This window comes from Heterocephalus glaber, unplaced genomic scaffold (assembly GCF_053883595.1).
Source record: "Heterocephalus glaber isolate CG9 unplaced genomic scaffold, H.glaber_assembly_v1.0 deba00001497, whole genome shotgun sequence".
NCBI lineage: Eukaryota > Metazoa > Chordata > Mammalia > Rodentia > Bathyergidae > Heterocephalus > Heterocephalus glaber.
The window spans coordinates 46971799-46997252 of NW_028258320.1; the positions used below are offsets into that span (position 1 = coordinate 46971799).

General features: G+C 40.0%; 1 protein-coding gene across 1 annotated transcript in view; it reads left to right on the forward strand.

Moving 5' to 3' along the window:
• The window catches only part of LOC101715149 (scavenger receptor cysteine-rich domain-containing protein DMBT1-like), a 150988-nt gene that overhangs the window by 6084 nt on the left and 119450 nt on the right, over positions 1 to 25454 (forward strand). Inside the window, 3 exon segments of the mRNA XM_087185349.1 lie at positions 5998 to 6342; positions 9637 to 9666; positions 11069 to 11383. Coding sequence (XP_087041475.1) covers positions 5998 to 6342; positions 9637 to 9666; positions 11069 to 11383 — 690 coding nt within the window.

Below are 25454 nucleotides of genomic sequence, written 5' to 3' on the forward strand. Positions count from 1 at the left end.
TTGTGGCTTCACACTTCAGTACTTCTACCCTGGAGCAGGTTCTGGAAGAAATCCATCCTTCCCGTTAGCCAAGCATAGTCTTTCCTTACACTTAAGATTCAGCATGAGAGCCATCTGTCATGGAAAGCCTTTCTCCTTGCCTTCTGTTTCTTCTACACATCCTTACTATAGCATCTACGACAGAACACGGCAGTGTTAGTTACCAGGCCTAGGCTTGAATACCTGACAAGCAGAAAGGATATCTTTCTCATCTTTGGATCCTATACGTGCACATACTAGCAATAATAAATGTGCAGTAAATATTCTTTGGATTCAATTGCATCCCTAGTCTGTAAAACAAGAGCCCCAAGAGGAACAAATGATATACTGAGACCGGGACAGAAGCAGCCCAACAGTAGAGGCATTCTATGAACTATAGAGGTGAACCTTGGTCATATTGGTTGCATTGAATTTTCTCTTCATGTTCACTGGAGGTTAAAATGACATTTAGAAAGAGCACACAGAAATGTGCACGTGAAGGAATGTGGCGGGCTCGTCTCAACTCCAGGAGGAGTTCCCATATTAGGGCCGTCAGTGCCTTTCTTTTCTTTTTTTTTTTCCCTGGCACTGGGGATCGAACTCAGGTCCTTGCCTTTGCGGGGCAGGTGGCGGAACCACTCAGCTAAATCCCCAGCCCCTGTCACTGCCTTTCAACAGCTCATTCACTTACTGCCGTCACTCCGGGGCAAGTTCTCCTCCACTTTCTTCTCAAATGGAGTTCGATTAAATATGAAGGGCACATTGATAGTTGAAACACTAATATCTCTTTCCTTCACATACACAAGTGATTTGTGCTCTCGCCTAATGGCATATCAATTTAATATCTCCTTCTGAGGCTATGTGTCTGTAGGATTTAAATTGTGCAGATGCTCCAACCTAATAGAACAGGGTCTAGAAAAGAGACAGGAATTCAGTGCCCAGCATGTCCTAGACGATGATGATAGCTCCATTCATCCTCCCACTCAGGACAAAAATCTTCCAGTTGTCTTTCTCTCTATGTTTTCTCTGGTATCCCACATCCTATCCATTAAGACATCTTGTTACCTGAATCCAGCCACATTGTATCACCCACACTACCCTACCCTGGATGGTTCCTTGTCTCCAAGCAAGTGTCAAAGATCCTTTAAGATCTGGTGGCATCCTCATCAATTTGTGTTTCTTTCCTTGCTTCTCTGCTCAAGCTGCCCACCCTTCTGTATCTTCTGGCAATAAGCTGGCAGGCCTGGGAGTCTTTTTCTGGGTGTACTAGCTCCCTGGGATAGTCTTCCCCAAATACCACCAGGTCTAACTTTTTCACCTCCTTCAAGGTTTGCTCAAATTATACTTTCTTAAACAGGTTTAATGTAATCATCCTTGAACACCCTCTTTTATTTTCTTAGCATTTATCAGTTTTTAAAATACTACACAATTTGCTTATATTTCCAGTTTTATGTGCTGATTGTCTCTCTCCTCTAGAATGTAAGCCCCACAAGGGGAGGGGTCTGTATATGGTTTGCCCACTAATTACACGAACCTAAAATAGTCCTTGATGCATACTAGGCACTCATGACACTAGCTAAATGAATGAATTTAAGTGCTCAATTAATGTCAGATTTCTCCCTTTCTTTCCTTTGAAAGTACAAAGTGAAGAAATTTTGGAGGGGAACATCAACTATATAAGTACCTCATTGTAGAATTATTTTCTTAGTCTTTATTGGAATAGAGCTGGTTGTTATTCTCTCAATGCATATTTGCCTCAAAATCTTGCCACTGATTACTACTTTCTCTTTCCCACTTTTTGGATTCCATGGTAACCACATCACAGAGTGCAGTGTGCATAACAATTACCTGGGGACTGGTTCCAAACAAGGACCGTACCCTCATAGACCAGATGGTCTGAGGTAAGCCCTGGGAATCTGTTTTAATCAGTTTCTCAGGTAATACTGACAGAGGCAGATAAGGGACAAACTCTGAGAAACATCACCTTATAATTTATTTTCCCTAGTTCTTACACCTGGAGCTGCCTTCTCAGCCTATGCCTGTGACACCACCTGGCTTGTTTAGGAGTTACCTGCATTACAATTTTCTCTCTGACTTTGTCTCTCACTCTTCTCATGCTATCCTTCGCTGTGCTGTTATATATCCTCTGTGAGAAAGAACTCAAAGCCACTGAAATATCCAGACTTCTCTTCCTAATATTCAAAGGTGATTTACCTGAAGGTAAATCAATCTCTCCTTTTTTATTGATTCTTATGCCTGCTCTTCCTCTGACAGAGCCTAGTTCTAGTGCACGTGGTTGGCTTACTGGCCATATAGAAAAGGGCTCAGTCCTGTTTATTTACTTCCTCTGAATGTAACCAACCCTTTCTTCAAGGCCTACCCAGTTTGCTAGTCATTTTGTTAGAGTGTGGTACATTCCAGACACTGCTGGGAGGATGGCCCATTCTACCCAGGTTCTTCCAGGTTGGTTAAGAAGGAAAGACATGAGTACAACTCAGTGGGAAGCCATAAGTTATTGAGACGCTACCATTTGGCACTGGATCCCAGAATGTGGAAACTGGTAGGTTTATTAAACTTGAATGAATTGGACATCAAGGTTTTAGGAAGTTAGGCTTTCAACTGAGGAATCAGGAAGCACTTTTTCCACTGTTTCTGATTTGGGATTGCTCATGTCTGAATGGATAGGATCCCATGCTCACAAGAAGGGTTCTGACATTCTGGAGAATTCTAATATCTCAAGATAAGCCATATAGGTGGGCAGCATGAAGCTCTTTTCCAAAGGAGGGGAATAATTTTCCATTAATAGAGGAAATGAAAAAGTAGCAGTGTTTTGATTGTGGAAGATTTTAAAATTCAAGCTAAAAACTTCTCTTCCCTTCCTCCTTCTCCTCCTCTTTCTCCTCCTCCTCCTCTTCCTCCTCCTCTTCCTCCTTCTCTTCCTCCTCTTCTCCCTTCCAAATGAACATCTGCAACCCCAGTCACCTTGCTGGGCTTGGCCAGCCCACACCAGAGGGTTTCTCTGATAACCTATTGAGATGATGGTTATGGAAATGCTTTGAAAAACGTAGAGGTCTATGCAAACATAAGTATGTAATATTGTTTATGCTAAGAAACAGGTAAAAGTAACATTGTAAATGGAAGAATTGACTGACATGCTGGTGGGATATAAGAGATGTGGAAGGAAAAGAAGGGTTGAAGTCAAGAGGCTATAGAGGGGGAACTGTGAGAATAAAGTGTGCTGGAGAAGTCAGATGATTAAGTGGTTCAATGCCCAGGCTCTAGAATCAAATCTCAGCATTGTCTCTTATTACATATGAGGTTGGAAAGTTACTTGGCTTCTTTGTGCTCCAAATTCTTAATTTGTTAAATGAGAATGGAAACTATTATAGTTATTTTTAAGTCAGTAAGGCAGGTAAGTTAGGAAAGAGTTGGACTCCTAATGGGCACATGGTAGACACTGAATGAAGTTTATGAGCACCAACTTCACTGACATCCAGAGGTCTCCCTTCCTCTCTTCTGTGACAGCTGCTCACCACTCTGGTTCTCAGTATAGGGAATGGACATAAGGAGCCAAGCTCAGATGCCTTTAATGTATCCCAGGGCAGTATCCGGTAACAAGGCCTAGCAGATGCTCCCCAATGGGCACTTCAGGACCAAATGAGCAGTTGCAAATCTATCTGGACTTGATGGCATCAAGAGCTGATGTCATTGATTATCTTCTGAGCAGGGAGTCACCTCATAACGACTGAAGGGCAGATAGACTCATGGTACAAAATCCATCAAAGGGACTGCTTTGGAGGATATGACTTATATTTAAGGAATGACAATATTAGATGAAAGTGTTGTACCTAGCCAGAAAGAATTGGGAATCAGGAAACAAGCAAACAAAAAAGGACTGCTGTGAACAGAAGCCAAATATAGCTACTCTTACCAAAGCTACTTTTAGAAGAGAAAATTTAAAAATCTAAGTTTAATTAACAAATCTAAATTAAATAACATCTCCAAAGAAAACAATAAAAATAGAAAAATAAAGATTAAAAACAAAATGGGAAACATTGTTAAAAGACAAACCCAGGAGATATTAGAAAATGCCAAAGTAACTAAAAAAGCATAGTTGAACTTATATGTAAACTACAACATACCTAAAGAAAATATTTCAAGATTAACTACAGATAGCTGAACTTGTGTAATAAAATATACTGCCTGACAAAAGTTGGAATAACTGGTACAAACACATACCTGATTAAAAGGGAGAACGGCAAGATCCAGCGTACCCCAAGGTGAGAACTTAAGGAAAAGTTATCCCAGAACATGGGTTTCCACACTTGTCTGCACTATGGGATTCTGTGGATTATTGAAAGTTAAATTCCCAGGCTGCATTCTGCAGAGCTTGAGAATTGGTGGGTTTGGAATTGGACCCCAGAAGCTGCTTTGGTGGCCTGGCCACACTCAGGGTCCCCACTCAGTTCTAATGTGATTGATGCATCTCAGTTTGCTACAGGAGGGACAGTAGGAGGTCGGGAGGAAGGCTGGGGAAGGGACACCAGAAGAGAAGCCTCATCCAACACACACCTGTGGAACAGCAAGACAGTGAGTACCAGCCAGATGGACCCCTTGCCTGTGGGGGAGGGGTTGGGGTGGGTGAACTTTCAGGGTGAAGGATAGGAAAGCCCTTGGGACAGATGGTCCCCACTCAGTAGGGAGAGTCACTTACTGTGGAAATAAAGATGACCCAGATTTATTTCCACTTAAGAGGGATGCCATCAGATCTGTGTCTCTCTTTATTTTTGCATACATCAAAGATTGATTTAAATGTCTCTATTTCAGGTGTTCTTAAATGTTGGGGTACATGGTGATCACCCCAAGAGCTTGTTGAGCATGTAAAATCCTGGGCCCCATCCCCAGACATGGCTACATTCCTGGATTCTGCAAATTTAGGAAGTTTCCCCAAGATGCGAATGACAGGAGTTGCGTGAGGGCTACATTTGAAAGCACTGCCTAGGGGCCACTGGGAGGAGAATAGATGGCAGGGACTCAACTTGCCGTGGCTCTCCCTCAGCAGTGAGCTTTGGCAATTTGTAACTATTGTTTCTTTCTCTAATTATTGATCCACAAAATGGAGATAATAAAAATTTCCAGCTCCAAAGTGCTCCCTCTGTGCTAGGCACTTTGCCCGAATTTGCCTCATGAATTCTTTTCATGTAGGTGCCCTCTGCACCCACAGATGAGGAAAATGTCTTAAGTGACCCACCCAGAATAGCCAAGCTGAAAGCATACTCAGTGAAGGGCGCCACACACTCAAGCCCCACTTCAGGCACTGCACCCTGCTATGTGTGCACTGTGTAAGCCTTGCTGTCTCTGGGATTGTTGGGACAATGACCAGCAAAGGCCCTGGAAAGGTGAAATGTGGGTGCAAGGAGACAGGAGAAGGCAGCAGAGTTGTAGGGAATGATGTTGAGTACATGCACTTGTTGGACACTTGCATTTCTCCAGCACCCAGATCAATACTGACAGTGACACAGTAACTATCCACGAATCCAGGAGATAGTTCTAAGGCTAAATATCTAGGGTCCCAGGGCAGGAAAGCTCCTATCTTCTTAGATGTAGATACTCTTGCCAGAATAGGTGGGAGGATACAGAATGAAGTGCTTCTGAAAAGTACAAAGAATAACCTGTCATGTCTCATCACAAGGTGACCTAAATTGGCCTGTAGATATCTTCACCCCAAGCAGGTGGACCCTGTGGAGATCTGTCAGGGTCCCCTTCTGCCCTTCGTTAATAGTGTGTGACATCTAGGAAGCTGAGGCACTGGTATTCCATTTCCTCCCTGGTAAAATGGAGACAATGATGTGCTATAAGGTAGATATGGGCCTTAAGCAGATGCTGGTTGTCAAGGCCTTAGTCTAGTGCTGGGAACACAGATGGTACCCATGGTGATGGGAATTGGGCGGGGAAGATGATCTATTCACTGACCCTCAGGTGGGGGTGGGGCTGCCTTTCCCCCCGAAGACTGGCTTGCTGTTCAGCTCATGGAAGGTTCTGGAAGGTGTTCTGGCCGAGTCGAGGTGTATTTTGAAGGCATGTGGGGCACAGTATGTGACGACCTATGGGACAAGAAGGACGCGCAGGTGGTGTGCCAGCAGCTGGGCTGCGGGATGGCCATCTCCGCCCCTGGAGAGGCCTACTTTGGCCAGGGCTCTGGCCCCATCCTTCTGGATGATGTGCAATGTTCTGGGACTGAGGCCTCCTTGGAACTGTGCCCCCACGCTGGCTGGCTCACTCACAACTGTGGGCACGGGGAAGACACTGGTGTCATCTGCTCCGGTAAACTGCTTTCCATCTTTTCTGAGAGTTGATTTTTCCCTTTGTCCAATCACTGCTTGAGTCTCCACCTTTCTCCCCAGTGTTCAAAAATGTCTTTCCAATGGATCATTTGATGCGTACAGAAAACCCGTCTGCTTGGGGCCTCTGCCACCTTCCCAAGGAGGACACTCACATCAAACCTCTCCCCCAAGGTGTACAGGAAGCAGCTAGATCCCCCACATGAACTCCAGTCCTTTTGGGTCACTTGAGAAGCCAACAGTAACCACATTAAAAGAATGTTAGGTTTGAAATGAAAAGACTCCATCCAGGCACAGGATGGGCCACACAATTTGTAGGCCCCAGTGCAAAATGAAAACATGGGTCTTCTTTTTCAAGAGTTATAAAGAATTTCAGGACAGCAACTACATGGCATTAAAGAAAGGGCAGGGCCTTTCTGATCTCAGGCCTTGTGGGCTTGTAGTGAAGCTCATCCCCATGGGCATCTCTGTGTCTCCAACTGCTTTCCCTGTGCCTACCATGGCTTTTCTGTTGTGCCTACCATGGCTTTTCGCATGTCATGTAGCTTTTCTAACTAAATGGGATCATCATCAAAACAATGATCATAGTGCTGCTGTGAAGATGATTATTGCTAATTCTGATCATTAACTTATAATTCCATAGCCTGAAAAGCAAATTGTCAATGATGCTCTGCCTGATCCTTCTGCTTTTTGAGGAAATAAGTCTTCTAGAGATAGGGCAGCTGTGCCACTAATAAACTGACCTTGGATTGGGACACAAGATATAGAATCAAGAGAAAGAGGAGAAGGAAGGGTCCCTCCTTCCTCCTCAGCTGCTGACTCTGGTTGGGTTGGAGGCACTTCTCCCTCATGTTCTGCTTGTGACTCTAAGTTCAACACTGTAGGAAGCTGGACCTGAAACATCATCCAGTAGCCAATACCTAAGCACTCAACAAGTATTTATTGTGGGAGGATTTGAAATCTAGTAGTGAGCAAAATATCTCTGTCCTGTGGGATTGAGCCACAGCCCCTTCCACGTGCCAACTTCCACCACAATGCAGCAGATCCAGCTTGGTGACTGCAGGGCTATGAGATGAGCCCTGTCCTGGCTGGGACCTTTCCCAGTGTAAGCCTTGGGAGCAGCACTCTGGTCCAAGAAACTCCCACTCCCAAGGCCTCTCACCATTTTGGAGGGGAGAGGCAATCCCAGCTCTCCAACCTCCTGGACCTCTGGGTCTTGCCTTAGGGTTGAAACTGCCAAACAATTCCCACAGTCCTTCCTGTGAGTCCTTAGCCTGGGCAGGACAAGCAGGTCCTTTATCTCATCTGGGTGCTCCAGACAGACTAGGTGGGCACTCTCTTAGGCAGCATGCCTTGGGCCAACCACCCTGGGAGGGAGACAGGGCCTGAGAAGAGTCCAGTTAACAAACTATCTTAAAACTAAATCTTACTTCAGGGTATTTAAAAGCACGTTTCAAGTATATTTTTGTGTGATCATTCTCAACTAGAGGTGACTTTCCTCCCCAGGAATCATTTGGCCATGTGCGGAGATATTTTTGATTGTCACAACTGAGGATAGGAGAGCTACTAGCATCTATGGGTGGAGGCCAGGGACGCAGCTAAACAACCTATAATAGGCCATACAGCTCCCTACCACCACGAATGTTAATAGTGCTCAGGTTAAGAAACTCTGCTTGAAGGATTGCAAATTCAATCCCAGCCTGGGCTACAAAGTGACTTAGTGAGATCCTGTCTCAAAATACGAAATTATAAAACGGGCAAGGGATATAGCTTAGTGTGAAGGCCCTGAGTTCAATTCCCAGTATCACACTCAACAAAAAAAGAATGTCTTTAGAATCAAGCACGTGCAGTTGGATATATTTGCCTTAATAAGTACTTATTAATTAATAATTGATAATTGCTTTAATTATGAAAACAAATTTGTCTATAGCTCCTTCCCCAAGTGTTTGCCTGGGTCCAGTTCCCCCCCCCAGTAATTTCCTCTGACTATCCATTGATTAAACTTGATTAAAATTACCCCGTCATTTTTAAAGGAATAACCTAATTTCTTACAAATATACTATTTTGACATATTAATGGAATTGTTACTGGAATCATAGGATGCCATGTATTTTAAGGCTAGGTGTATCAAATCTCTAAATGATTTTGCCTAAGAGACAGCCTCAAAGTATGAATTCCATCTGGTCACACAGCACTTGCAGTTTTCTAACCATCTCCCATCCATAGTCTCATTCCATCCTTAGGACAACTCAGATGGACTTGTTTTATGATCTCTGCTTTGCAAATAACTAAACAGCTTTAAGGATAAGGTTAAGTCCAGGTTAAGGTTAAGTGCTGTGACCAAAGTCACACAGCAAATATTTAAGCCTGTTGACTCCATATCCAGTGCTCTACTTCCCCTATACTCTAGAAAAATTGCCCTGAGCCTTAACAAAATTTGCAAATATTCAGAGCTATCTATGATGCTCTGCTAATAGCTTCACACTTCTACCTAACTGAACTCCCCCTCCAACACATCCACATACCCTGTGCCCTGGCAAGCTCCACAGATGCAGAAAATTCTTGTGCTGAGATGCCCTGATTTGTTTAAACTGGAGCCTATAGAACACCTTCCCACATAACCAAAACTCACACTTCCCTCATTGCATTTCCTTAACTTCTCTCCTTCTCTTGATGTTGGCAGAAATTCAGTGAATGCTAATTGTTAAAATGAGTAATGGACTCTGTAAGTGAGGGATGGCAATGGATTAGTCGGTTCTGATATTTCTAAAACAAATACCCCAAAGAGCACACGCCCTAGATAGAGACTCCTTTCAAAATCCTATATCTTTAAAAGTAACTGGGAGTGTTCCTTCCAAGTTATAATAAAACCATATTTATTTTACTATGAAGACAATGTCTGAAATACCCAACATCAGGTAGCATTACCCTCTTAGGAAGATTCAACCTAAATATAGCATTGGGTGTCCCTAGCCCGAAACTCAGGTGAGGATCTTAGAAAACCAGCCCTAGTTGAAGGTCTTGGACTATTCCTGAGCATGGAGGTCAGAGTGATATGTTTGTGTTTCAACAAATATTGAATATAGTCAAAAAAACTTTCCTTCCAATGTCCAGCCTTTTTGAAATAACCCTATATAAGACTAATACTAGGCTGAAGTTTCTCAGAATCATAGCAGTGTTTCAACAGCAGACACTTCAGCAAGTGCAGGGCATTGAAGAATTTTTGTCATCTCTAACAGGCTCAAGTTATAGCCCACTTTCTTTTTCTTTCTCATAGAATATGAACATGAATCCCTGGGCGATTTTGGTAAGAGTCACACTTCCATATGCCTTTAACAGAACACCCCAAAATGCTCTCAGTATGCTTAACTGTGCTTCCCAGGTACAAACCAGGAGGTGGGGGAGGGGCAGAAGACAAACAATGAATTTAATTAAAAGGACTCAAAAAATTTAAACAATGAATTTAATTTAAAAGACAGAAAAACAAAATGAAGCTACCCCGCCATTAATTATGATGGAGATATTTTCTCCCCAAACTTTTGTTCTTTTGGCTCAAATGCATTTTAGAAAATGAGATGAGGATATGAATATAGTGCAGTAAATTATCACCAAGGGATGTAATTGCACTCAAATTGGACTAAAGAAAATTTTAACTTCAGACACCTGAATAATACATCTGAGGCTGAAAAGACAGTAAGCATAGCCCTGGGATATTATGTCCCTTTCTATCGCCATTTAGCAAATTTAGAGATTTTGGAAAAAAGCATGTCCTCCCTTATTAACCTGAGTCCTCCAAAGTTCTCCTTCCTTGGCATCCCCTTGTGAGTGCCACAGGAGTACACTTCTCTAAGCACTTGACTCTTTTGCCTTTTTGAAGGAATATTCGCATAAATAATCCAGTTTAAAAGAGCAATCTGTACTAAATGACTAAGCACCTGAACACATAATCAATTCCTCAATTTCTACTACCCAGAACCTACTGAGTGTATACCCTCAAGCATGCTGTTAGCTTAGCATCTCTTCCAATATACACATACTGATACTTGTCCAGTAAACTTGGGCAGACAATTTTGCTCTGCAGTGATACCTTACATATTTCTCTTTGTTCTTAGATGCTAAAATTTTAACACCGTTTCCTGGTGGTGAGTCAAAATTTTTTAACTCCTTGTGTGATGTGGCTTGGTGGGTTACATGCTTTTTACTGGTGGTATATTTACAACCATGCAAACACTACCATACAGGATGATTTCACCTAAGGCTCCTTATCCATTCACTTCACTCCTGAAACTGTGGGGTTTGGTTTGATGCACTGAGGAAGGGTATGTCCTTTCCCCCACTCCTCTTTGTTCATTAAACTCATTCTTACTCTTTTCCAAGCTTTGAGTCCATTTTCATTGTTTAAGAAAGACAGCTCCAACTCTCATGCCCCATTATGTACCCTCAAAACGTTATGAACATCCTCCTTTCTTCCTGGCACTTGATAGAGTTACAAATCTCCACTTAGTTTTAGATTAACCTGACTACCTCCTCCAGACTCTCAAGCTAGACTCTAATATCTGTGACAGGAAGGACATCATTGACCACAAGGACCACAGTGCTATCTACATGGCCCAACATATGTGCAATAAATGGTTGAGGCATAGTTAAGCATGGATTGATGCAGAATATGTTTCTTCTCCTAACATGCAATATTTTTGTATCTTCAAAAGACTGGCCACAAATACAGCTCGTGAATGGGTCAGGCAGATGCTCTGGGCGAGTGGAAGTTTTCTACCACGGCCAGTGGGGCAGAGTTTGTGATGACCAGTGGGACATGCATGAAGCCGATGTGCTGTGCCGGCAGCTGAGCTGTGGGCGTGCCCTCGCAGCTCCCACTGAGGCACAGTTTGGCGAAGGCAAAGGCGAGTTTCTTCTGGATGATGTGGACTGTACCGGGACAGAGAGTTTTCTGGGACAGTGTCCCCATGCCGGCTGGCGACGGCATAACTGTGGTGCCGGAGAAGACGCCAGTGTCATCTGTGCAGGTAACAGCTACTCTTCCCTTTAAGGACAGACATCTCCTTACCCAGATTGCATCTCCACTGATGCTATTGGCAATGCTTGCACAGATGTAGTCGTAACCCATGTCTGCCATTTGGGTGGGCCAAAAGTAGAGACATCAGTAATTTGAGAGCATCCATCTGAACTCAGAAAATTACTATGATATTGAAATGGATTTTATGCAGACAAATAGCAGAAAGTATTGGTGGTTCCATTATGAGGACTAGATTTGAAAATATCTGCTTAAAAGACAACCTACATCTAGAGTGAGGTGAATCTCTCACAAGGTGTGTTCTCCAGGACACTGTGTTCAACAAAGAGATAAAGTTTTTAACCACTAAAACTTTGTAGTCTAGTAAAGATGCTGAAAGGAAGAGTTGATAAATTAGAATACCTCTAGTTTGTCCTGATGATTGTGAGTTCAGTCCATGTATTGCGAATCACAAGTCATTGAAGAAATAGTAATTATCAAGATCAGGCTGGGACAGGGGCTCCTGGCCTTAGCATTCTACATATCTGGGGCCAGGTAGGTGCTGCCCTGTGTAGTGTAGGCTATTCTGCAGCATCCCTGACCTTTACCCACCAAATGACAACGATACCCCACTCCACTTCTGACATTCAAAAATGTGTTCCACATTGTCAGTTGTCCCTTTGAGAAGCAAATTGCCCCAACCTGAGAACCACTGTCAAACATATGACACATTATCAATACTAAGAACATAAACTTGTGTGCCAGTGGGGGAAAGAAACTCATTCAGTGTATCTACAGCAGTGAACTTATTCACTAGGCAGAATTTCCAGCTGCACTCAAGCAGAAAGACTGTATCTACATAATATGAATATAATGAGTTAGCTTCTAAAGTCAATTCAAACTGTTTCCTTTTTTCATGTGTATGTGTTGGTTTGATTTTCATTTAGCTTTTGTCCATACCCCCCTTGATTTTTTTAATTATTTGGGGTTAGGGTTTATAATTTCACCTGAACAGTCTATTCTATACAACTGTGGGGGTACACGTGTGTTGTGGATGAAATAAGTGTTTGCCTTCCATCTGGGCATATCACAGAGGTAGCCAGTGTCTTAGTTACTTTTCTCCTCACTTAGACATAATATCCAACACACACAACTTCAAGGAGGAGAGGTTATTTTGGCTCACAGTTTCAGAGGTTCCAGTCCATGGTTTGCAGGTTCCAAGGCAGAAATTGCACTATTGAAGAACCTGCTCATGTCATGACAGCCAGATAGCAGAGAGCCAAGGCAGGAGCAAGGGAGGGAGATGTACCCTTACAGGTCATGCCCCTGAGAGACCCATTTCCTCTGACCAGACCCCACCTCCTAATGGTTCATTCAGTTGTTTTTTTCTTTTTTTTTGGTACCAGGGATCAAACTTGGGTCCTTGCCCTTGTGCAGCAGGCAGCGAAACCACTGAACTAAAATCCTGGCCCTCATTCAGTTGTTGAATGAATACACTGCTGAAGATAGTGCTTCCACAATCCAATCGCCTTCCTAAAGCCCTACCTATGATTGCATAAGGATTTGAGGGAACATTCTTGATTCAAACTGTAACACCTGGGGTCAAAGAACAGCCACAATTAATCTATCATGTGTCATTAGACACAATATGTTAACCACTAATGCACTTGGTGATTCATTAGTCGTCTGAACTAAGACAGAGTCAATATTTTTATTTCTGGGAGTCATATCCTTTTATTTTAAAATTCATTTTTAATTAAGCATCTCTATAAATAATTACTCTTTTCTAAAATAGAACTTTTGTTTCTTCTACTTGTTAACAGAGTCTGAGTATTTAAAGCCTACCTCAGATAAGTTTATATTTTTTTTTTATGTATCCAACATTTTCAATCTGTCTGAGCAGGGAGTGAGAAAATAGTAAAGGAATAACTGGTGGGAGGGATCAAATTCCATGTCTTAGTGGTCATTATTTTTAATTAATTTTATTGGTATACTTTTGATATATGTAATGTTCACATTCATCATAAGGAATTTGTTCCTGAACATAATATATCTTGATTCCTCTTTCTTCCCCATTCCCCTACCCTCTTTTCCTTCCCTTTCCCCTCCCCTCCTTTGTTCCCTTTCCAGTTTGAACATTTTCTTCCTATTTCCGAATATCTATCATCCATTTTGGTTCTTATTTACCCTTTCAGTTTCTCATACAAAAGAAACAATGTGATACTTAAACATGTGTGTCCAACTTATTTCACTTAAAATTATGGTCTCAGGTGCATTCATTTATCTGAAAATATCTCAAGTGTATCTTTCCTTAGGACAGAGTAGTACTCCATTGTGTACAAAAAACACATTTTCTTTATTCATTCATCCATTGATGGACATCTAAGCTGTTTCCAAGCCTTAGCCATTACCAATGGTGCGACTATAAACATGGGTCTGCACAGATCACTGGGGTATGATGCTTTTAACTCTTTTGGGAAGATACCCAGAAGGGGAATAGCTGGGTCAAATGGAAACTCTAGTTTTAGTTTTTTGAGGAAGCTCCATACTGATTTCCATAGTGGTTGTACCAATTTACACTCCCACCAACAGTGGAGAAGGGTTCCTTTTCCTCCACAGCCTCACCAGTGTTTGTTACTGGTTGATTTCTTGATGAACCATTCTTTCCAGAATGGGATGGAATCTCAGTGTTGTTTTAATTTGCATTTCTCAAATGACCAATGATGAACATTTTTTCATATATTTATTTGCTGTTTGTACTTCTTCATCTGAGAACTGTCTATTCATTTCAGATGCCCATTTTTGGATTGGGTCTTTAAGTTTGGGGGATCTGATTTTTTTTAGTTCTTTATATATTCTAGATAGTAGTCCTTCATCTGAGGAATAGCTGGTAAAAAATTTTTTTCCATTGTGAGTTGTCTCTTCACTCTGTTGGTTGTTTCTTTTGCTATACAAAAAGCTTTTTAATAAGATGAGATCCCAGTTGTTGATTCTTTGTAATATTTCCTCTGGGTTTGGTGTTTTGTTCATAAAGTTTTCTCCTACACCTATGTCTTCAAGAGTTTTACCTATTTTATCTTCTAGCAGATTAACTGTTTCTATTTAAATATTTAGATCTTTGATCCATTTTTATTTTAGTTTAATGCATGGTGAGACATATGGGTCTAGTAACCTTCAGCATGTAGAAAGCCAGATTTCCCAGCATCGTTTATTAAAGAGGCTATGTTTCTTCCAGTAAACTGTTTGGCCCCCTTGTCAAAGATGAGGTGAATGAGTGTGGTTGAATTTGTTTCTGCATCTTCTATTCTGTTCCACTGTTCCTCTAATCTGTTTTTGGGGGGGTTCTGTTTGTTTTTGTTTTGTTTTTTGGCCAGTACCATGCTGTTTTTATCACAGTAGCTTTGTAGTACAATTTCAAGTCTGGGATTGTGATGCACCCCCTGTCTTGCCTTTGTTGCCCAGGATTGCTTTTGCTATTCTAGGTCTCTTCTGATTCCAAATGAATTTTAGGATTGTTTTCTCTAGTACTGTGAGGTTTGTTATTGGTTTTTTGATTGGGATTGCATTAAATCTGTGTAACAGTTTTGGAAGTATGACCATTTTTGCTATATTGGTTCTGCCTATCCAAGAACTAGGGGTATCTTTCCATTTTCTTATATGCTCTTCAATCTCCTTTTTCAGAGTACTGTAGTTTTCCATGTGAAGGTCTTTTATTTCCTTTGTTAGATGATTCCTAGGTTTTTTCCTATTCCATTTTTCTTGGTTCTAAACTTCTTGGTTCAAAATTTCCACCATTTTGAAAGGTGTTGTTTCCCTAATTTCTCTTTCAGTGAGTTTGTTATTTGTGTACAAGAAGGCTATTGACTTTTGAGTGTTGACTTTGTATTCTGCTGCACTACTGAATTTGGATATTAAATCTGGGAGCTTTTGGTGGAGTTTTTGGAGTCTTCTATGTAGCGTATCATGTCATCCCCAAATAGTGATAATTTAACTTCTTCCTTTCCTATCCTTATTCCTTTCTCTTGTCTAATTGCTCTGGCTAATGTTTCCAGAACTATATTGAACAGGAGTGGTGATAGTGGGCATCCTTGTCTCATTTCTGATTTTAGAGTGAAAGCTTTCAGTTTTTGATAATTTAGTATGATGTTGGGTGTTGATTTGTCATGGATGCCTTTTCTCAGACTGAGATAAAAAGCTTCTATTCCAATATGCTATAGGGCTTTTATCATGAGTGAATGTTGTACTTCGTTGTACTTTTCTACATCTATTGAGATGATCATGTGGTTTTTGTACTTGGCTCTGTTAATATAGTGTATTACAATTATTGATTTGTGTATGTTGAACCATCCCTGCACCTCAGGATGAATTCTACTTGGTCATAATGTATAATGTTCTTGATGCTTTGCTGCATTCTGTTTGCCAGTATCTCATTTAGGATTTTTGCATCTATGTTCATTAAGGAGATTGGCCTGTAATTCTCTCTTTTTTTAATTTATATATTAATTGGTACATTTTAGGTATACAATACATTTACATTTATCATTGAGTGTTTGTACCTGAACATGATGTATCTTAGTTCTTATTTTTCCCCCATTACCTACGCACCCTTCACCACCCTTCTCTATTTACATAGACTTTGTTTCCATTATTTTTTCATTCTCATAATTTTTCCTTTCCCTTCTTCCCTTTCCCCTCCCACCACCCCTCCACCTTTGGACCTTTTCCTATTTCAAATTATCGATTATTCGTTTTAATCATTTTCATCCTTATTTACACTTTCAGTTTCTCACACTAGAGATACTATTCAGTATTTACACATGTTTGTCCTATTTATTTCACTTAAGAGTATGGCCTCAATATGCATGCATTTAGCTATAAATGACTAGTTTCTCATTCTTTATGGCTGAGTAGTACTCCATTTTATTAAAAAACCACATCTTCTTTATCCAGTTTCCAGTTGATGGGCACTTGGGCTGTTTCCAAACCTTAGCTATTACAAACTGTGACGCTATAAACATAGGTGCACATATATCACTGTGGTATGATTCTTTTAATTCTTTGGGGAAGATACCCAGTAGGGGAATAGCTGGGTCAAATGGGACCTCTAGCCCTAGTTCTTTGAGGTATCTCCATCCGGATTTCCACAGTGGTTGCACCAGCCTGCACTCCCAACAACAATGGAGAAGGGTTCCTTTCTCCCCACACCCCTGCCAGCATTTGTTATTGGTTGATTTCTTGATAGCAGCCATTCTTTGTGGGGTGAGGTGGAATCTCAGTGTTGTTTTCATCTGCATCTCTCGAATGACCAATGATGTTGAATATTTTTTCATATATTTATTTGCTGTCTTTACTTCTTTGTCTGAGAAATATCTGTTCATTTCAGATGCCCATTTTTGAATTGGGTCTTTGAATTTGGAGGATCTGATTTTTTTCAATTCTTTATGTATTCTAGATAGTAGACTTCTGTCTGAGGTGCAGCTGCTAAAATTTTTTCCCATATTGTATGTTGTCCCTTAGCTCTGTTGGTGGTTTCTCTTGCAGTGCAGAAGCTTTTTAATAAGATGAGGTCCCAGTTGTTGATTCTTTGTGTTAGCTCCCATGCTACTGAAGCTTTGTTCGTAAAGTTTTTTCCTAAGCCAATGTCATTGAGAGTTCTACCTAACTTATCTTCCAGCAAGTTCACTGTTTCTGTCTTGATATTTAGCTCTTTAATCCACTTCGATCTTAGTTTAGTGCACGGTGATAGGTATGGGTCTAGTTTTAATCTTTGGCAGGAATGAAATCCAGTTTTTCCAACACCATTTATTGAACAGGCTATCTTTTCTCCAATGAGGGCGATTGGCTCCTTTGTCAAAGATGAGGTGGCTGAGTATGTCTGGAGTTGTTTCTGCATCTTCTAATCTATTCCACTTATCTTCAGGTCTGTTTCTTTGCCAGTACCATGCTGTTTTTTTCACAGTAGCTTCATAGTATAGTTTCAAGTTGGGGATTGTGATACCCCCAGCCATGTCTCTGTTGCCCAGAATTGCTTTTGCTATTCTAGGTTTCTTCTGGTTCCAAATAAATTTTTTGGATTGTTTTCTCTAGTTCTGTGAAGTATATTGTTGGAATTTCAATCAGTATTGCATTAAATCTATATAGTAGTTTTGGAAGTATGGCCATTTTCACTATATTGATTCTTCCTATCCAGGAACAAGGGATATCTTTCCATTTTCTTATATCCTCTTTGATCTCCTTCTTCAGAGTGCTGTAGTTTTCAGTGTAGAGGTCTTTTGCTTCCTTTGTTAGGTTGATTCCTAGATATTTCATTTTTTTAGATGCTATTGTGAAAGGAATTATTTCCCAAATTTCTCTCTCAATGGGTCTGCTACTTGCATGTAAGAAGGCTATTGTTTTTTGAGTGTTAACCTCATATCCAGCTACTCTACTGAATCTGTCAATTAGGCCTAGAATGCTTTTGACCGAGTTTTTTGGGTCTTCTATGTAAAGTATCATATCATCAGCAAATAATGATAGTTTCACTTCTTCCTTTCCTATCTTTATTCCTTTTATTTCTTTCTCTTTTCTAATTGCTGTGGCTAATGTTTCCAGAACAATATTGAACAGGAGTGGTGATAGTGGGAATCCTTGTCTTGTTCCTGATTTTAGTGTGAAAGTTTTCAGTTTTTGACCATTTAGTATGATGTTGGCTGTTGGTTTTTCATAGATAGCCTTAATCAGGTTGAGATAAAGACCTTCTATTCCAATTTTCTGTAGTGTTTTTATCACAAATCGATGCTGGATTTTGTCAAATGCCTTTTCTGCATCTATTAAGATAATCATATGGTTTTTGTCCTTGACTCTGTTAATATAGTGTATTACATTTATTGATTTATGGATGTTGAACCATCCTTGCATCCCTGGGATAAATCCAACTTGGTCAGGGTGTATGATCTTCTTTTTTTTTTCAAGTGTGTTTCATACCTGTACACAAATCAATGACATTTATTCCTATTATAATTTTAAGTACTAGAAATAAGTCTTGGGTTCTCTTTAGAGTTTAAACCACAGACTTTTCCACTCCTGGAAGTGAACTTCTGGATACAATGAACTGATCCAGTACAGAAATAGATGCCAACTTCCTCAAGAAGGGCAAAGACAAGGGGACATTTCTGAATTCTCCAGCTTTTGCTAATGGAAGGTGTGGAACAGCCTGTCTGGGTCAGGACACCAGGTAACTGTCAGACCTGATTCTGAAGAAAAGACTGTAGAACTTGCATAGTACATCACTGAGCGAGACCCTGGCCCTACAGTTGGGCTTTTGTTTCTGGAGACAGGGTCTTGCTATGATATCCAGGTTGGTCTGGAACTCACGACCCTCTCATCTCAGCCAGGCTCCTTGTCCCACAGTGAGGAAATTCTCTGACAGCTGTGGATGTGGGGTGCATGTCCAGCACTACAGGAGGGAAACAGGTACATGGCCTCACTGTCACCCAGTCCCCAGAGGCAAGGGATACACAGTAAGGGAAGATACAGAAGACACCACAGAAATGACATCTCTTGTTATCTTAAAAGTAGAACTTACTCTTAGAACACTGTGTAGGTGAAAGACACAGCTCCGGGGCAGAGTCTGGCAGCATGAGGCCCTGGGTTCCATCCCCCAAATGCCGTTTACAATGATTGTCAAGACTGACTTCCCCTACAGTCCATCGTCACAGGGCTGTTTCCTGTCACTGTTTACGTGGAACTGAGGGTCACATCCGTGCCTCTTGAGTGCCAAGCACTCTCCACTAAGAGACATGCTCACTGCTGCAGGGATCTAGGGCACGCAGAGTGTGACCAGGGCTGTATGATCTTCTTGATGATCCTCTGTATTATGTTTGCCAGTATCTTGTTGAGGATTTTTGCATCTATGTTCATTAGGGAAACTGGCCTGTAGTTCTCTTTTTGGGTTGGGTCTTTCCCTGGTTTGGGGATCAAAGTAACACTTGCTTCCAGGAAAGAATTTGGAAGCCTTGCTTCCCTTTCAATTTCTTTGATGAGTTTAAAGAGTAATGGTGATAGTTCTTCTTTAAATGTCTTGTAGAATTCAGCAGTGAACCCATCAGGACCTGGGCTTTTCTTTGTTGGTAAATTTTTTATTACATTTTCAATTTCACTCATTGTTATTGGGATGTTTAGAATTTCTATATCTTCTTCATTTAACTTTGGCAATTTGTATGTATCTAGGAATCTGTCCATTTCTTCTGTGGTTTCCATTTTATTAGAGTACAGGTTCTCAAAGTAGGTATTGATGATCCTCTGAATTTCTGCTGGATCTGTTGTGGCTTCACCTTTTTCATTCTTAATTGCATGGATTTGAGCTTTTTCTTTCCTTTTTTTGATAAGGTTGGCTAAAGGTTTATCAATTTTATTCTTTCAAAATACCAGCCCTTTGATTCACTGATTTTTTTGTATCGTTCTCTTAGTCTCCATTGCATTGATTTCTGCTCTAATCTTTATAATTTCCTTTCTTGTATGAGCTTTGGGTTTGTTATGCTCTTCTTTTTCTAGGAGCTTGAGGTTCTGCATCAGGTTATTTAACTGAGTTCTCTGTGTTGTCCTAATATGGGCATTCACTGCTATGAATTTCCCACATAGAACTGTTTTCATTGTGTCCCACAGATTCCTGTATGTTGTACTGGCATTATCATTTACTTGTAGAAATTGTCTAATTTCTTCCTTAATTTCCTCTGTGACTCATTGGTTGTTCAGGAGAGTGTTATTCAATTTCCATATGTTTGTGGGTGTTTTGCGGTTTCTTATGTTATTGATCTCCAATTTTATTGCACTATGGTCTGATAATATACAGGGGATAACTTGAATTCTTTTACATTTACTTAGATTTGCCCTATGAGCTAGCATGTGATCTATTTTGGAGAATGACCCACTGGGTGCAACTGATAAGAATGCGTATTCTGATTTTGTGGGGTGGAACACTCTATAAACATCTACTAAGTTCATTTGTTCAGTAGCTTGGTTCAGTTCTAGAATTTCATTGTTAATTTTTTTCCTAGATGATCTGTCTATTTGTGATAGAGGGGTGTTGAGGTCCCCCACTACAATTGTGTTATTGCTTATTTGGTTTTTCATGTCCATTAATATTTGTTTTGTATAGTTGGGGGCATTCGTATTTGGTACATAAATATTTAGGACTGTCATCTCTTCCTCTTGGATTGTTCCCTTCACAAGGATGTACTGACCATCTTTGTCTCTCTTAATTAGTTTTGGTTTGAAATCTACTTTGTCTGCAAATAAGATTGCTATCCCTGCTTTTTTCTGGGATCCTGCCGCGTGGAGAACTGTTTTCCATCCTTTTACTTTGAGTCTCTGAATTTCCTTTTTAGTTAGGTGTGTTTCTTTTATACAGAATATTGCTGGGTTTTGCTTCTTAATCCATTCTGTCAGTCTGTTTCTTTTGATTGGTGAATTGAGGCCATTAGCATTGATAGTTATAATTGAGAGATATTGATTCATTCTTGCCATGATGTTTTATTGTTGTTGGCTCTTTTCTTATTTTCCCTCCTTTCCCTTTAGTGCCTTACCTTGCATGGTGTCTTCTCTCTGTTGACCCTCATGGAGTTGTGACATTCATTGTCTTTTTCTAGGATATTGCATAAAATTGTTTGGAGTGCTGGTTTGGTGTTCATGAAATTTCTCAGGTGTTCTTTGTCATGAAAGTATCTAATTTCCCCATTGATTTTGAAAGATAATTTTGCCAGATACAACAGTCTAGGTTGGGAGTTATTTTCTTTTAGGGCTTGAAATACTTCACTCCAGGCTCTCCTTGATTTGAGGGTTTGTGTTGAGAAATCTGCCGTGATTCTGATAGGCTTTCCTTTGTAGGTGATTTGTTTCTTTTCTCTAATTGTCTATAGAATTTTGTTCTTCTGTTGGATTTCTGGGATCTTGACTAGGGATATTTCTGGGATATGTCCAGGTGTAGATTTTTTTGATCGTGGCTGGGTGGAGTTTTATATGCCTCACTTATCTGTATGTCCAATTCTCCACTTCTGTCTGGGAAGTTTTCTACTATTACTTCTGTGAACAGTTTTTTTATGTCAATTGTACTTTTTGGTTTTTTGTGGATTCCTATCAGTCTTATGTTATTCTTCTTTGCATCATCTAGCAGCTGCTGGATTGATTTCTCATGGTCCCTTACTATCTTTAAGAAATCTCTGTTTTCATGGTCCTTAACTGCAATCCTGTCTTCTATATCTGATATTCTGTCTTCAGATTCTCTTAATCTGCTCTGCATGCTTTCAATGGAGTTTTTAATCTCCTGAATATCTGTTTGAATCTGTTTCACGGTTTCCATTTCTTTCTTATGCTGGGCATTCATGGCTTCCAGCATGTTTCTGATCTCATCTATTTTCTTGTCTGTTTCTGCTCTAGAGCCTCTAATCATGTCTTTCACTCTACTCACCATCTCTGTATTTATCTGGGAGATTATTTCTGCTTTGAAATTTTCTAGAGCCTCATGTATCTGCTTTGTTACTTTCTGTGCTATCAGTTCAGGGTGTCCAAATGGTTGCTTATTGGACTTTTCCACCTCATTTCCCCCAGAATTTCCTTTTTGTGGCATGGAAGCCTGCGTTTGTGCCTTGCTTAAATGTCTTCTCATTTTTGTTTTCGGTACTGTCCTTAGTTTAATTTCTGGGTTGATATTTCAAAAGTGCTTAATGTAGGTATCTTTGTTGCTTGTGTTTAAAACTCTTGTGGAATGATTGCTTTTCAGAGATGTCTTCCAGATATGGTTTGTGTTTAGGTTTTGAGGCTCTAATGACTCTGAGGCTATTTTATTTTCCAGGAAGAAAAATGGATTAGATCAATCACAACATGTTAGGCCAAATGATACAATCAGCAATACCATAGCATCAAGCGCAGCTTAGAAAATGACAATTTGTGGTAGTTATTAATCTATCACATTTAACTATGTGAAGTATAATCCCCTGTGCCTCTGTAGCGTGGGACCAGGTAGCAGAAGAGCCAGAAAGTGGCGGGGGGCGGGGGGGGGGGGGAGATGATGGAATTGGGCCTTACGGGCCACCGCACAGTTAAGCGGAGCACCAGATGAAGGCAGGGCTCCAAGCCACACCCGGGACCTCACCGTGACGTGGGCAGGAATCGGAACAAAGCCGAGGGGCCTCAGGCTGTTTGGCCAACCCGGGGAGAGCTGTAGTTCTCTTTTTGGTTGGATCCTTCTCTGGTTTTGGTTTCAGGGTAATGCTTGCTTCCAAGAATGAATTTGGGAACATTGCTTCCCTTTCAATATCATTAAAAAGTTTGAGGAGTAATGGCATTAGATCGTCTCTAAATTTCTTGTAGAATTCGTCAGTGAATCCCTCAGGACCTGGGCTTTTGTTTGTTGGTAGAATTTAATTAGCCCTTTAATTTTATGGACTGATATTGGATTATTTAGAATTTTATATCTTCTTGCTTCAGCTCTGGTAATGCATGTGTATGTAGGAATCTGTCCATTTCTTCTGCATTTTCTATTATATTAGAGTACATGTTCTTAAAGTAGCTATTGATGATCTTCTGGATTTCTGCAGGATCTGTTGTGAGTCTACCCTTCTCATTCCTAATTGCATGGATTTGAGTCATTTCTTTTCTTTTTTGGTAAGGTTGGCTAAATGTTTGTCTATTTTATTTAATCTTTCAAAAAACCAACTCTTCAATTCATTGATTCTTTGTATTGTTTTCTTAGTCTCAATTGCATTAATTTCTGCTCTGATCTTTATAATTTCCTCCCTCGAATGTGCTTTGGATTTAACTTCCTGCTCTTTTTCCAGAAGCTTGAGATTCAACATTAGGTTGTAATGATCATTATTTGCCATTTCTATATTCCTAGGTGATTAAGGTAATCTTACCATTTTCAAAAATACTGTTGGGTTACTCTCTTCCCCTCAAAACAATTATGTGGTAGCATAATTCCTACCACAATTTTGAGGAGAAATCTTGATAAATTGTTTGTGTAGCTCATATAACTGTTTGGCAATGTTCATTCACTCTCTCTGGAACTCAGGGTAACTGGGGAAGGGTTGAGACCCTACTGCCACTAGATCTTTGTTGTTCTAACAGCCACTGAATTCTTAACCTTTCCTCCTACAGAGAACACAGAAGAATTGCTACCAATCCTCCAAGGTAAGGGGTACTTTCATGATTAATTCCTGTTATTACTCCTTACATGGTACAAATTTTCCTTTTGGTTTATACCCAAAAGTTTTTATTATGATAGCTGAGCCAAATTTGGAGGGACAATATAGTACATATTTTGGAGAAATTTTGCATGATTTCCTGGTGGGTTAGAAAGCTGGTGAGTCCTGTAGCTAGTAAATCCAATGGGAATTCATCCAAGACAAACATGTATATAAGCCAAGGCTGAGCTTTGGGAAAAGGAAAAGACAATGTGTTTGGCACCAGAAGATCTGAATTTAGTTCCATTTCTGCCACTTAGTGTGACTATGGGCAAGTAATTCACACCTTTTTTAAAAAGAATAAAAACATTTACTTCATACTGCTTCACCTAGGTTAGAGATCATAAACAATGAATGATAAGAAGAGCTAACTTTTATTGAGGTTTACAATGTTCCATATACTGTTCTAAGGACTTAACTGCATAGTTACTAGTTGTTTAATTCTCTAATTTAAGGTCAGAAAAACTTTGTTTTTGAAATTTATTTATTTGTTTTGGTACCTGGGGTCAAACTCGGGTCCTTGTGCTTGCGAAGCAGGCGGTGGAACAACTGAGCTAAATCCCCAGCCCTGAAATTTATTTTTAATAGTAATGTAGTATGTAGTTCCAAAAAAAATCAAGCAATACTACAAGTCTTGAATAGTACAAAGAAAAAGAATAAATCTACCCCCTGTCTCTCAACCTTATTCCTGTCTATAGAGGCAGCTCTTTCATATCTTATATCACTTTATCGGATGTTTACACCCATGTTTCCAACCCACATGCACATATTGTTACTGACTTTTCAGTTTTAGATCTTGTCTGTTCAGTTTGTACTTTGATGAGGATTTAGCCCTTATTTCTCTGACCCCTTCATAATACTCTATATGCAATTATATCACAAGTTCTAATTAAGTTAATATGCAACATTTACAATATTATGACCATGTATACATTAATCACAACAGTCATGTAGTTTACTGTATTTCCTTTATTGTATATTATTTTTCTTCTTTTTTTTTTTTTTTTTTTGGTACCGGGGATCGAACTCGGGTCCTTGCGCTTGTGCAGCAGGCGGGCGAAACCACTGAGCTAAATCCCTGACCCTATTATTTTTCTTCTTTTCCCTCTACTTAACATTTGCCCTGTTTTTTCATTTCGCATGTAGAAACTAAATAAAAGAAAATCTTTTCTATATATAGCTACATAGTACACATTTTAGGCCTCAGAAAGTGTCATGACATTCACCAGACTCTGCTAGGATAGCACAAAAGCAGCCATAGACAATTGATAAACTCATGGTGTCCCTGTATCACAATCAAATTTCACTTACAAAAACAGGCACTGAGCTAGAATTAAACTATAGACCTTAGTTCCCTGATCCCTACTCTAGTGGGTTAACCAATTCTAGATACTTTGTATGCATGGTGTTTAACTTTCACAAATAAAGAGCAAAATGAAAGATAGACAATAGGAAGTATTGTGTGTTAAAGCTTTTATCACTAAAGTGTCTTCAAAACAATCACCCCTCCAAAAAAAAAAATCAACCCAGCAAATACTTCTGAGACTCTTAAGTCCACAGGGCTGCATTTCATCCAGAATTCACTGTATCTTATGATGTATATTTTAGACCTGTCACATTGAAGATTTGTTGAAAATCAATATGAAGGTCAAGTAAAATTATCCACTTTCATTGAATAATGCACATTTCAATTTATTTATACCAATAGGTGATAGAAATTTAGTAGCCATATTATCAGGTAAGAGAACATTTTTGTGCTACTTTCCTTGGAACATGTTTTTTACCAATCCAAATTTAGGAGAGAAGTAGATGAAAGAATGGTTGTAAAGTTATTTCACTTAGTGACTCATCATAAGCTGTCCTCTA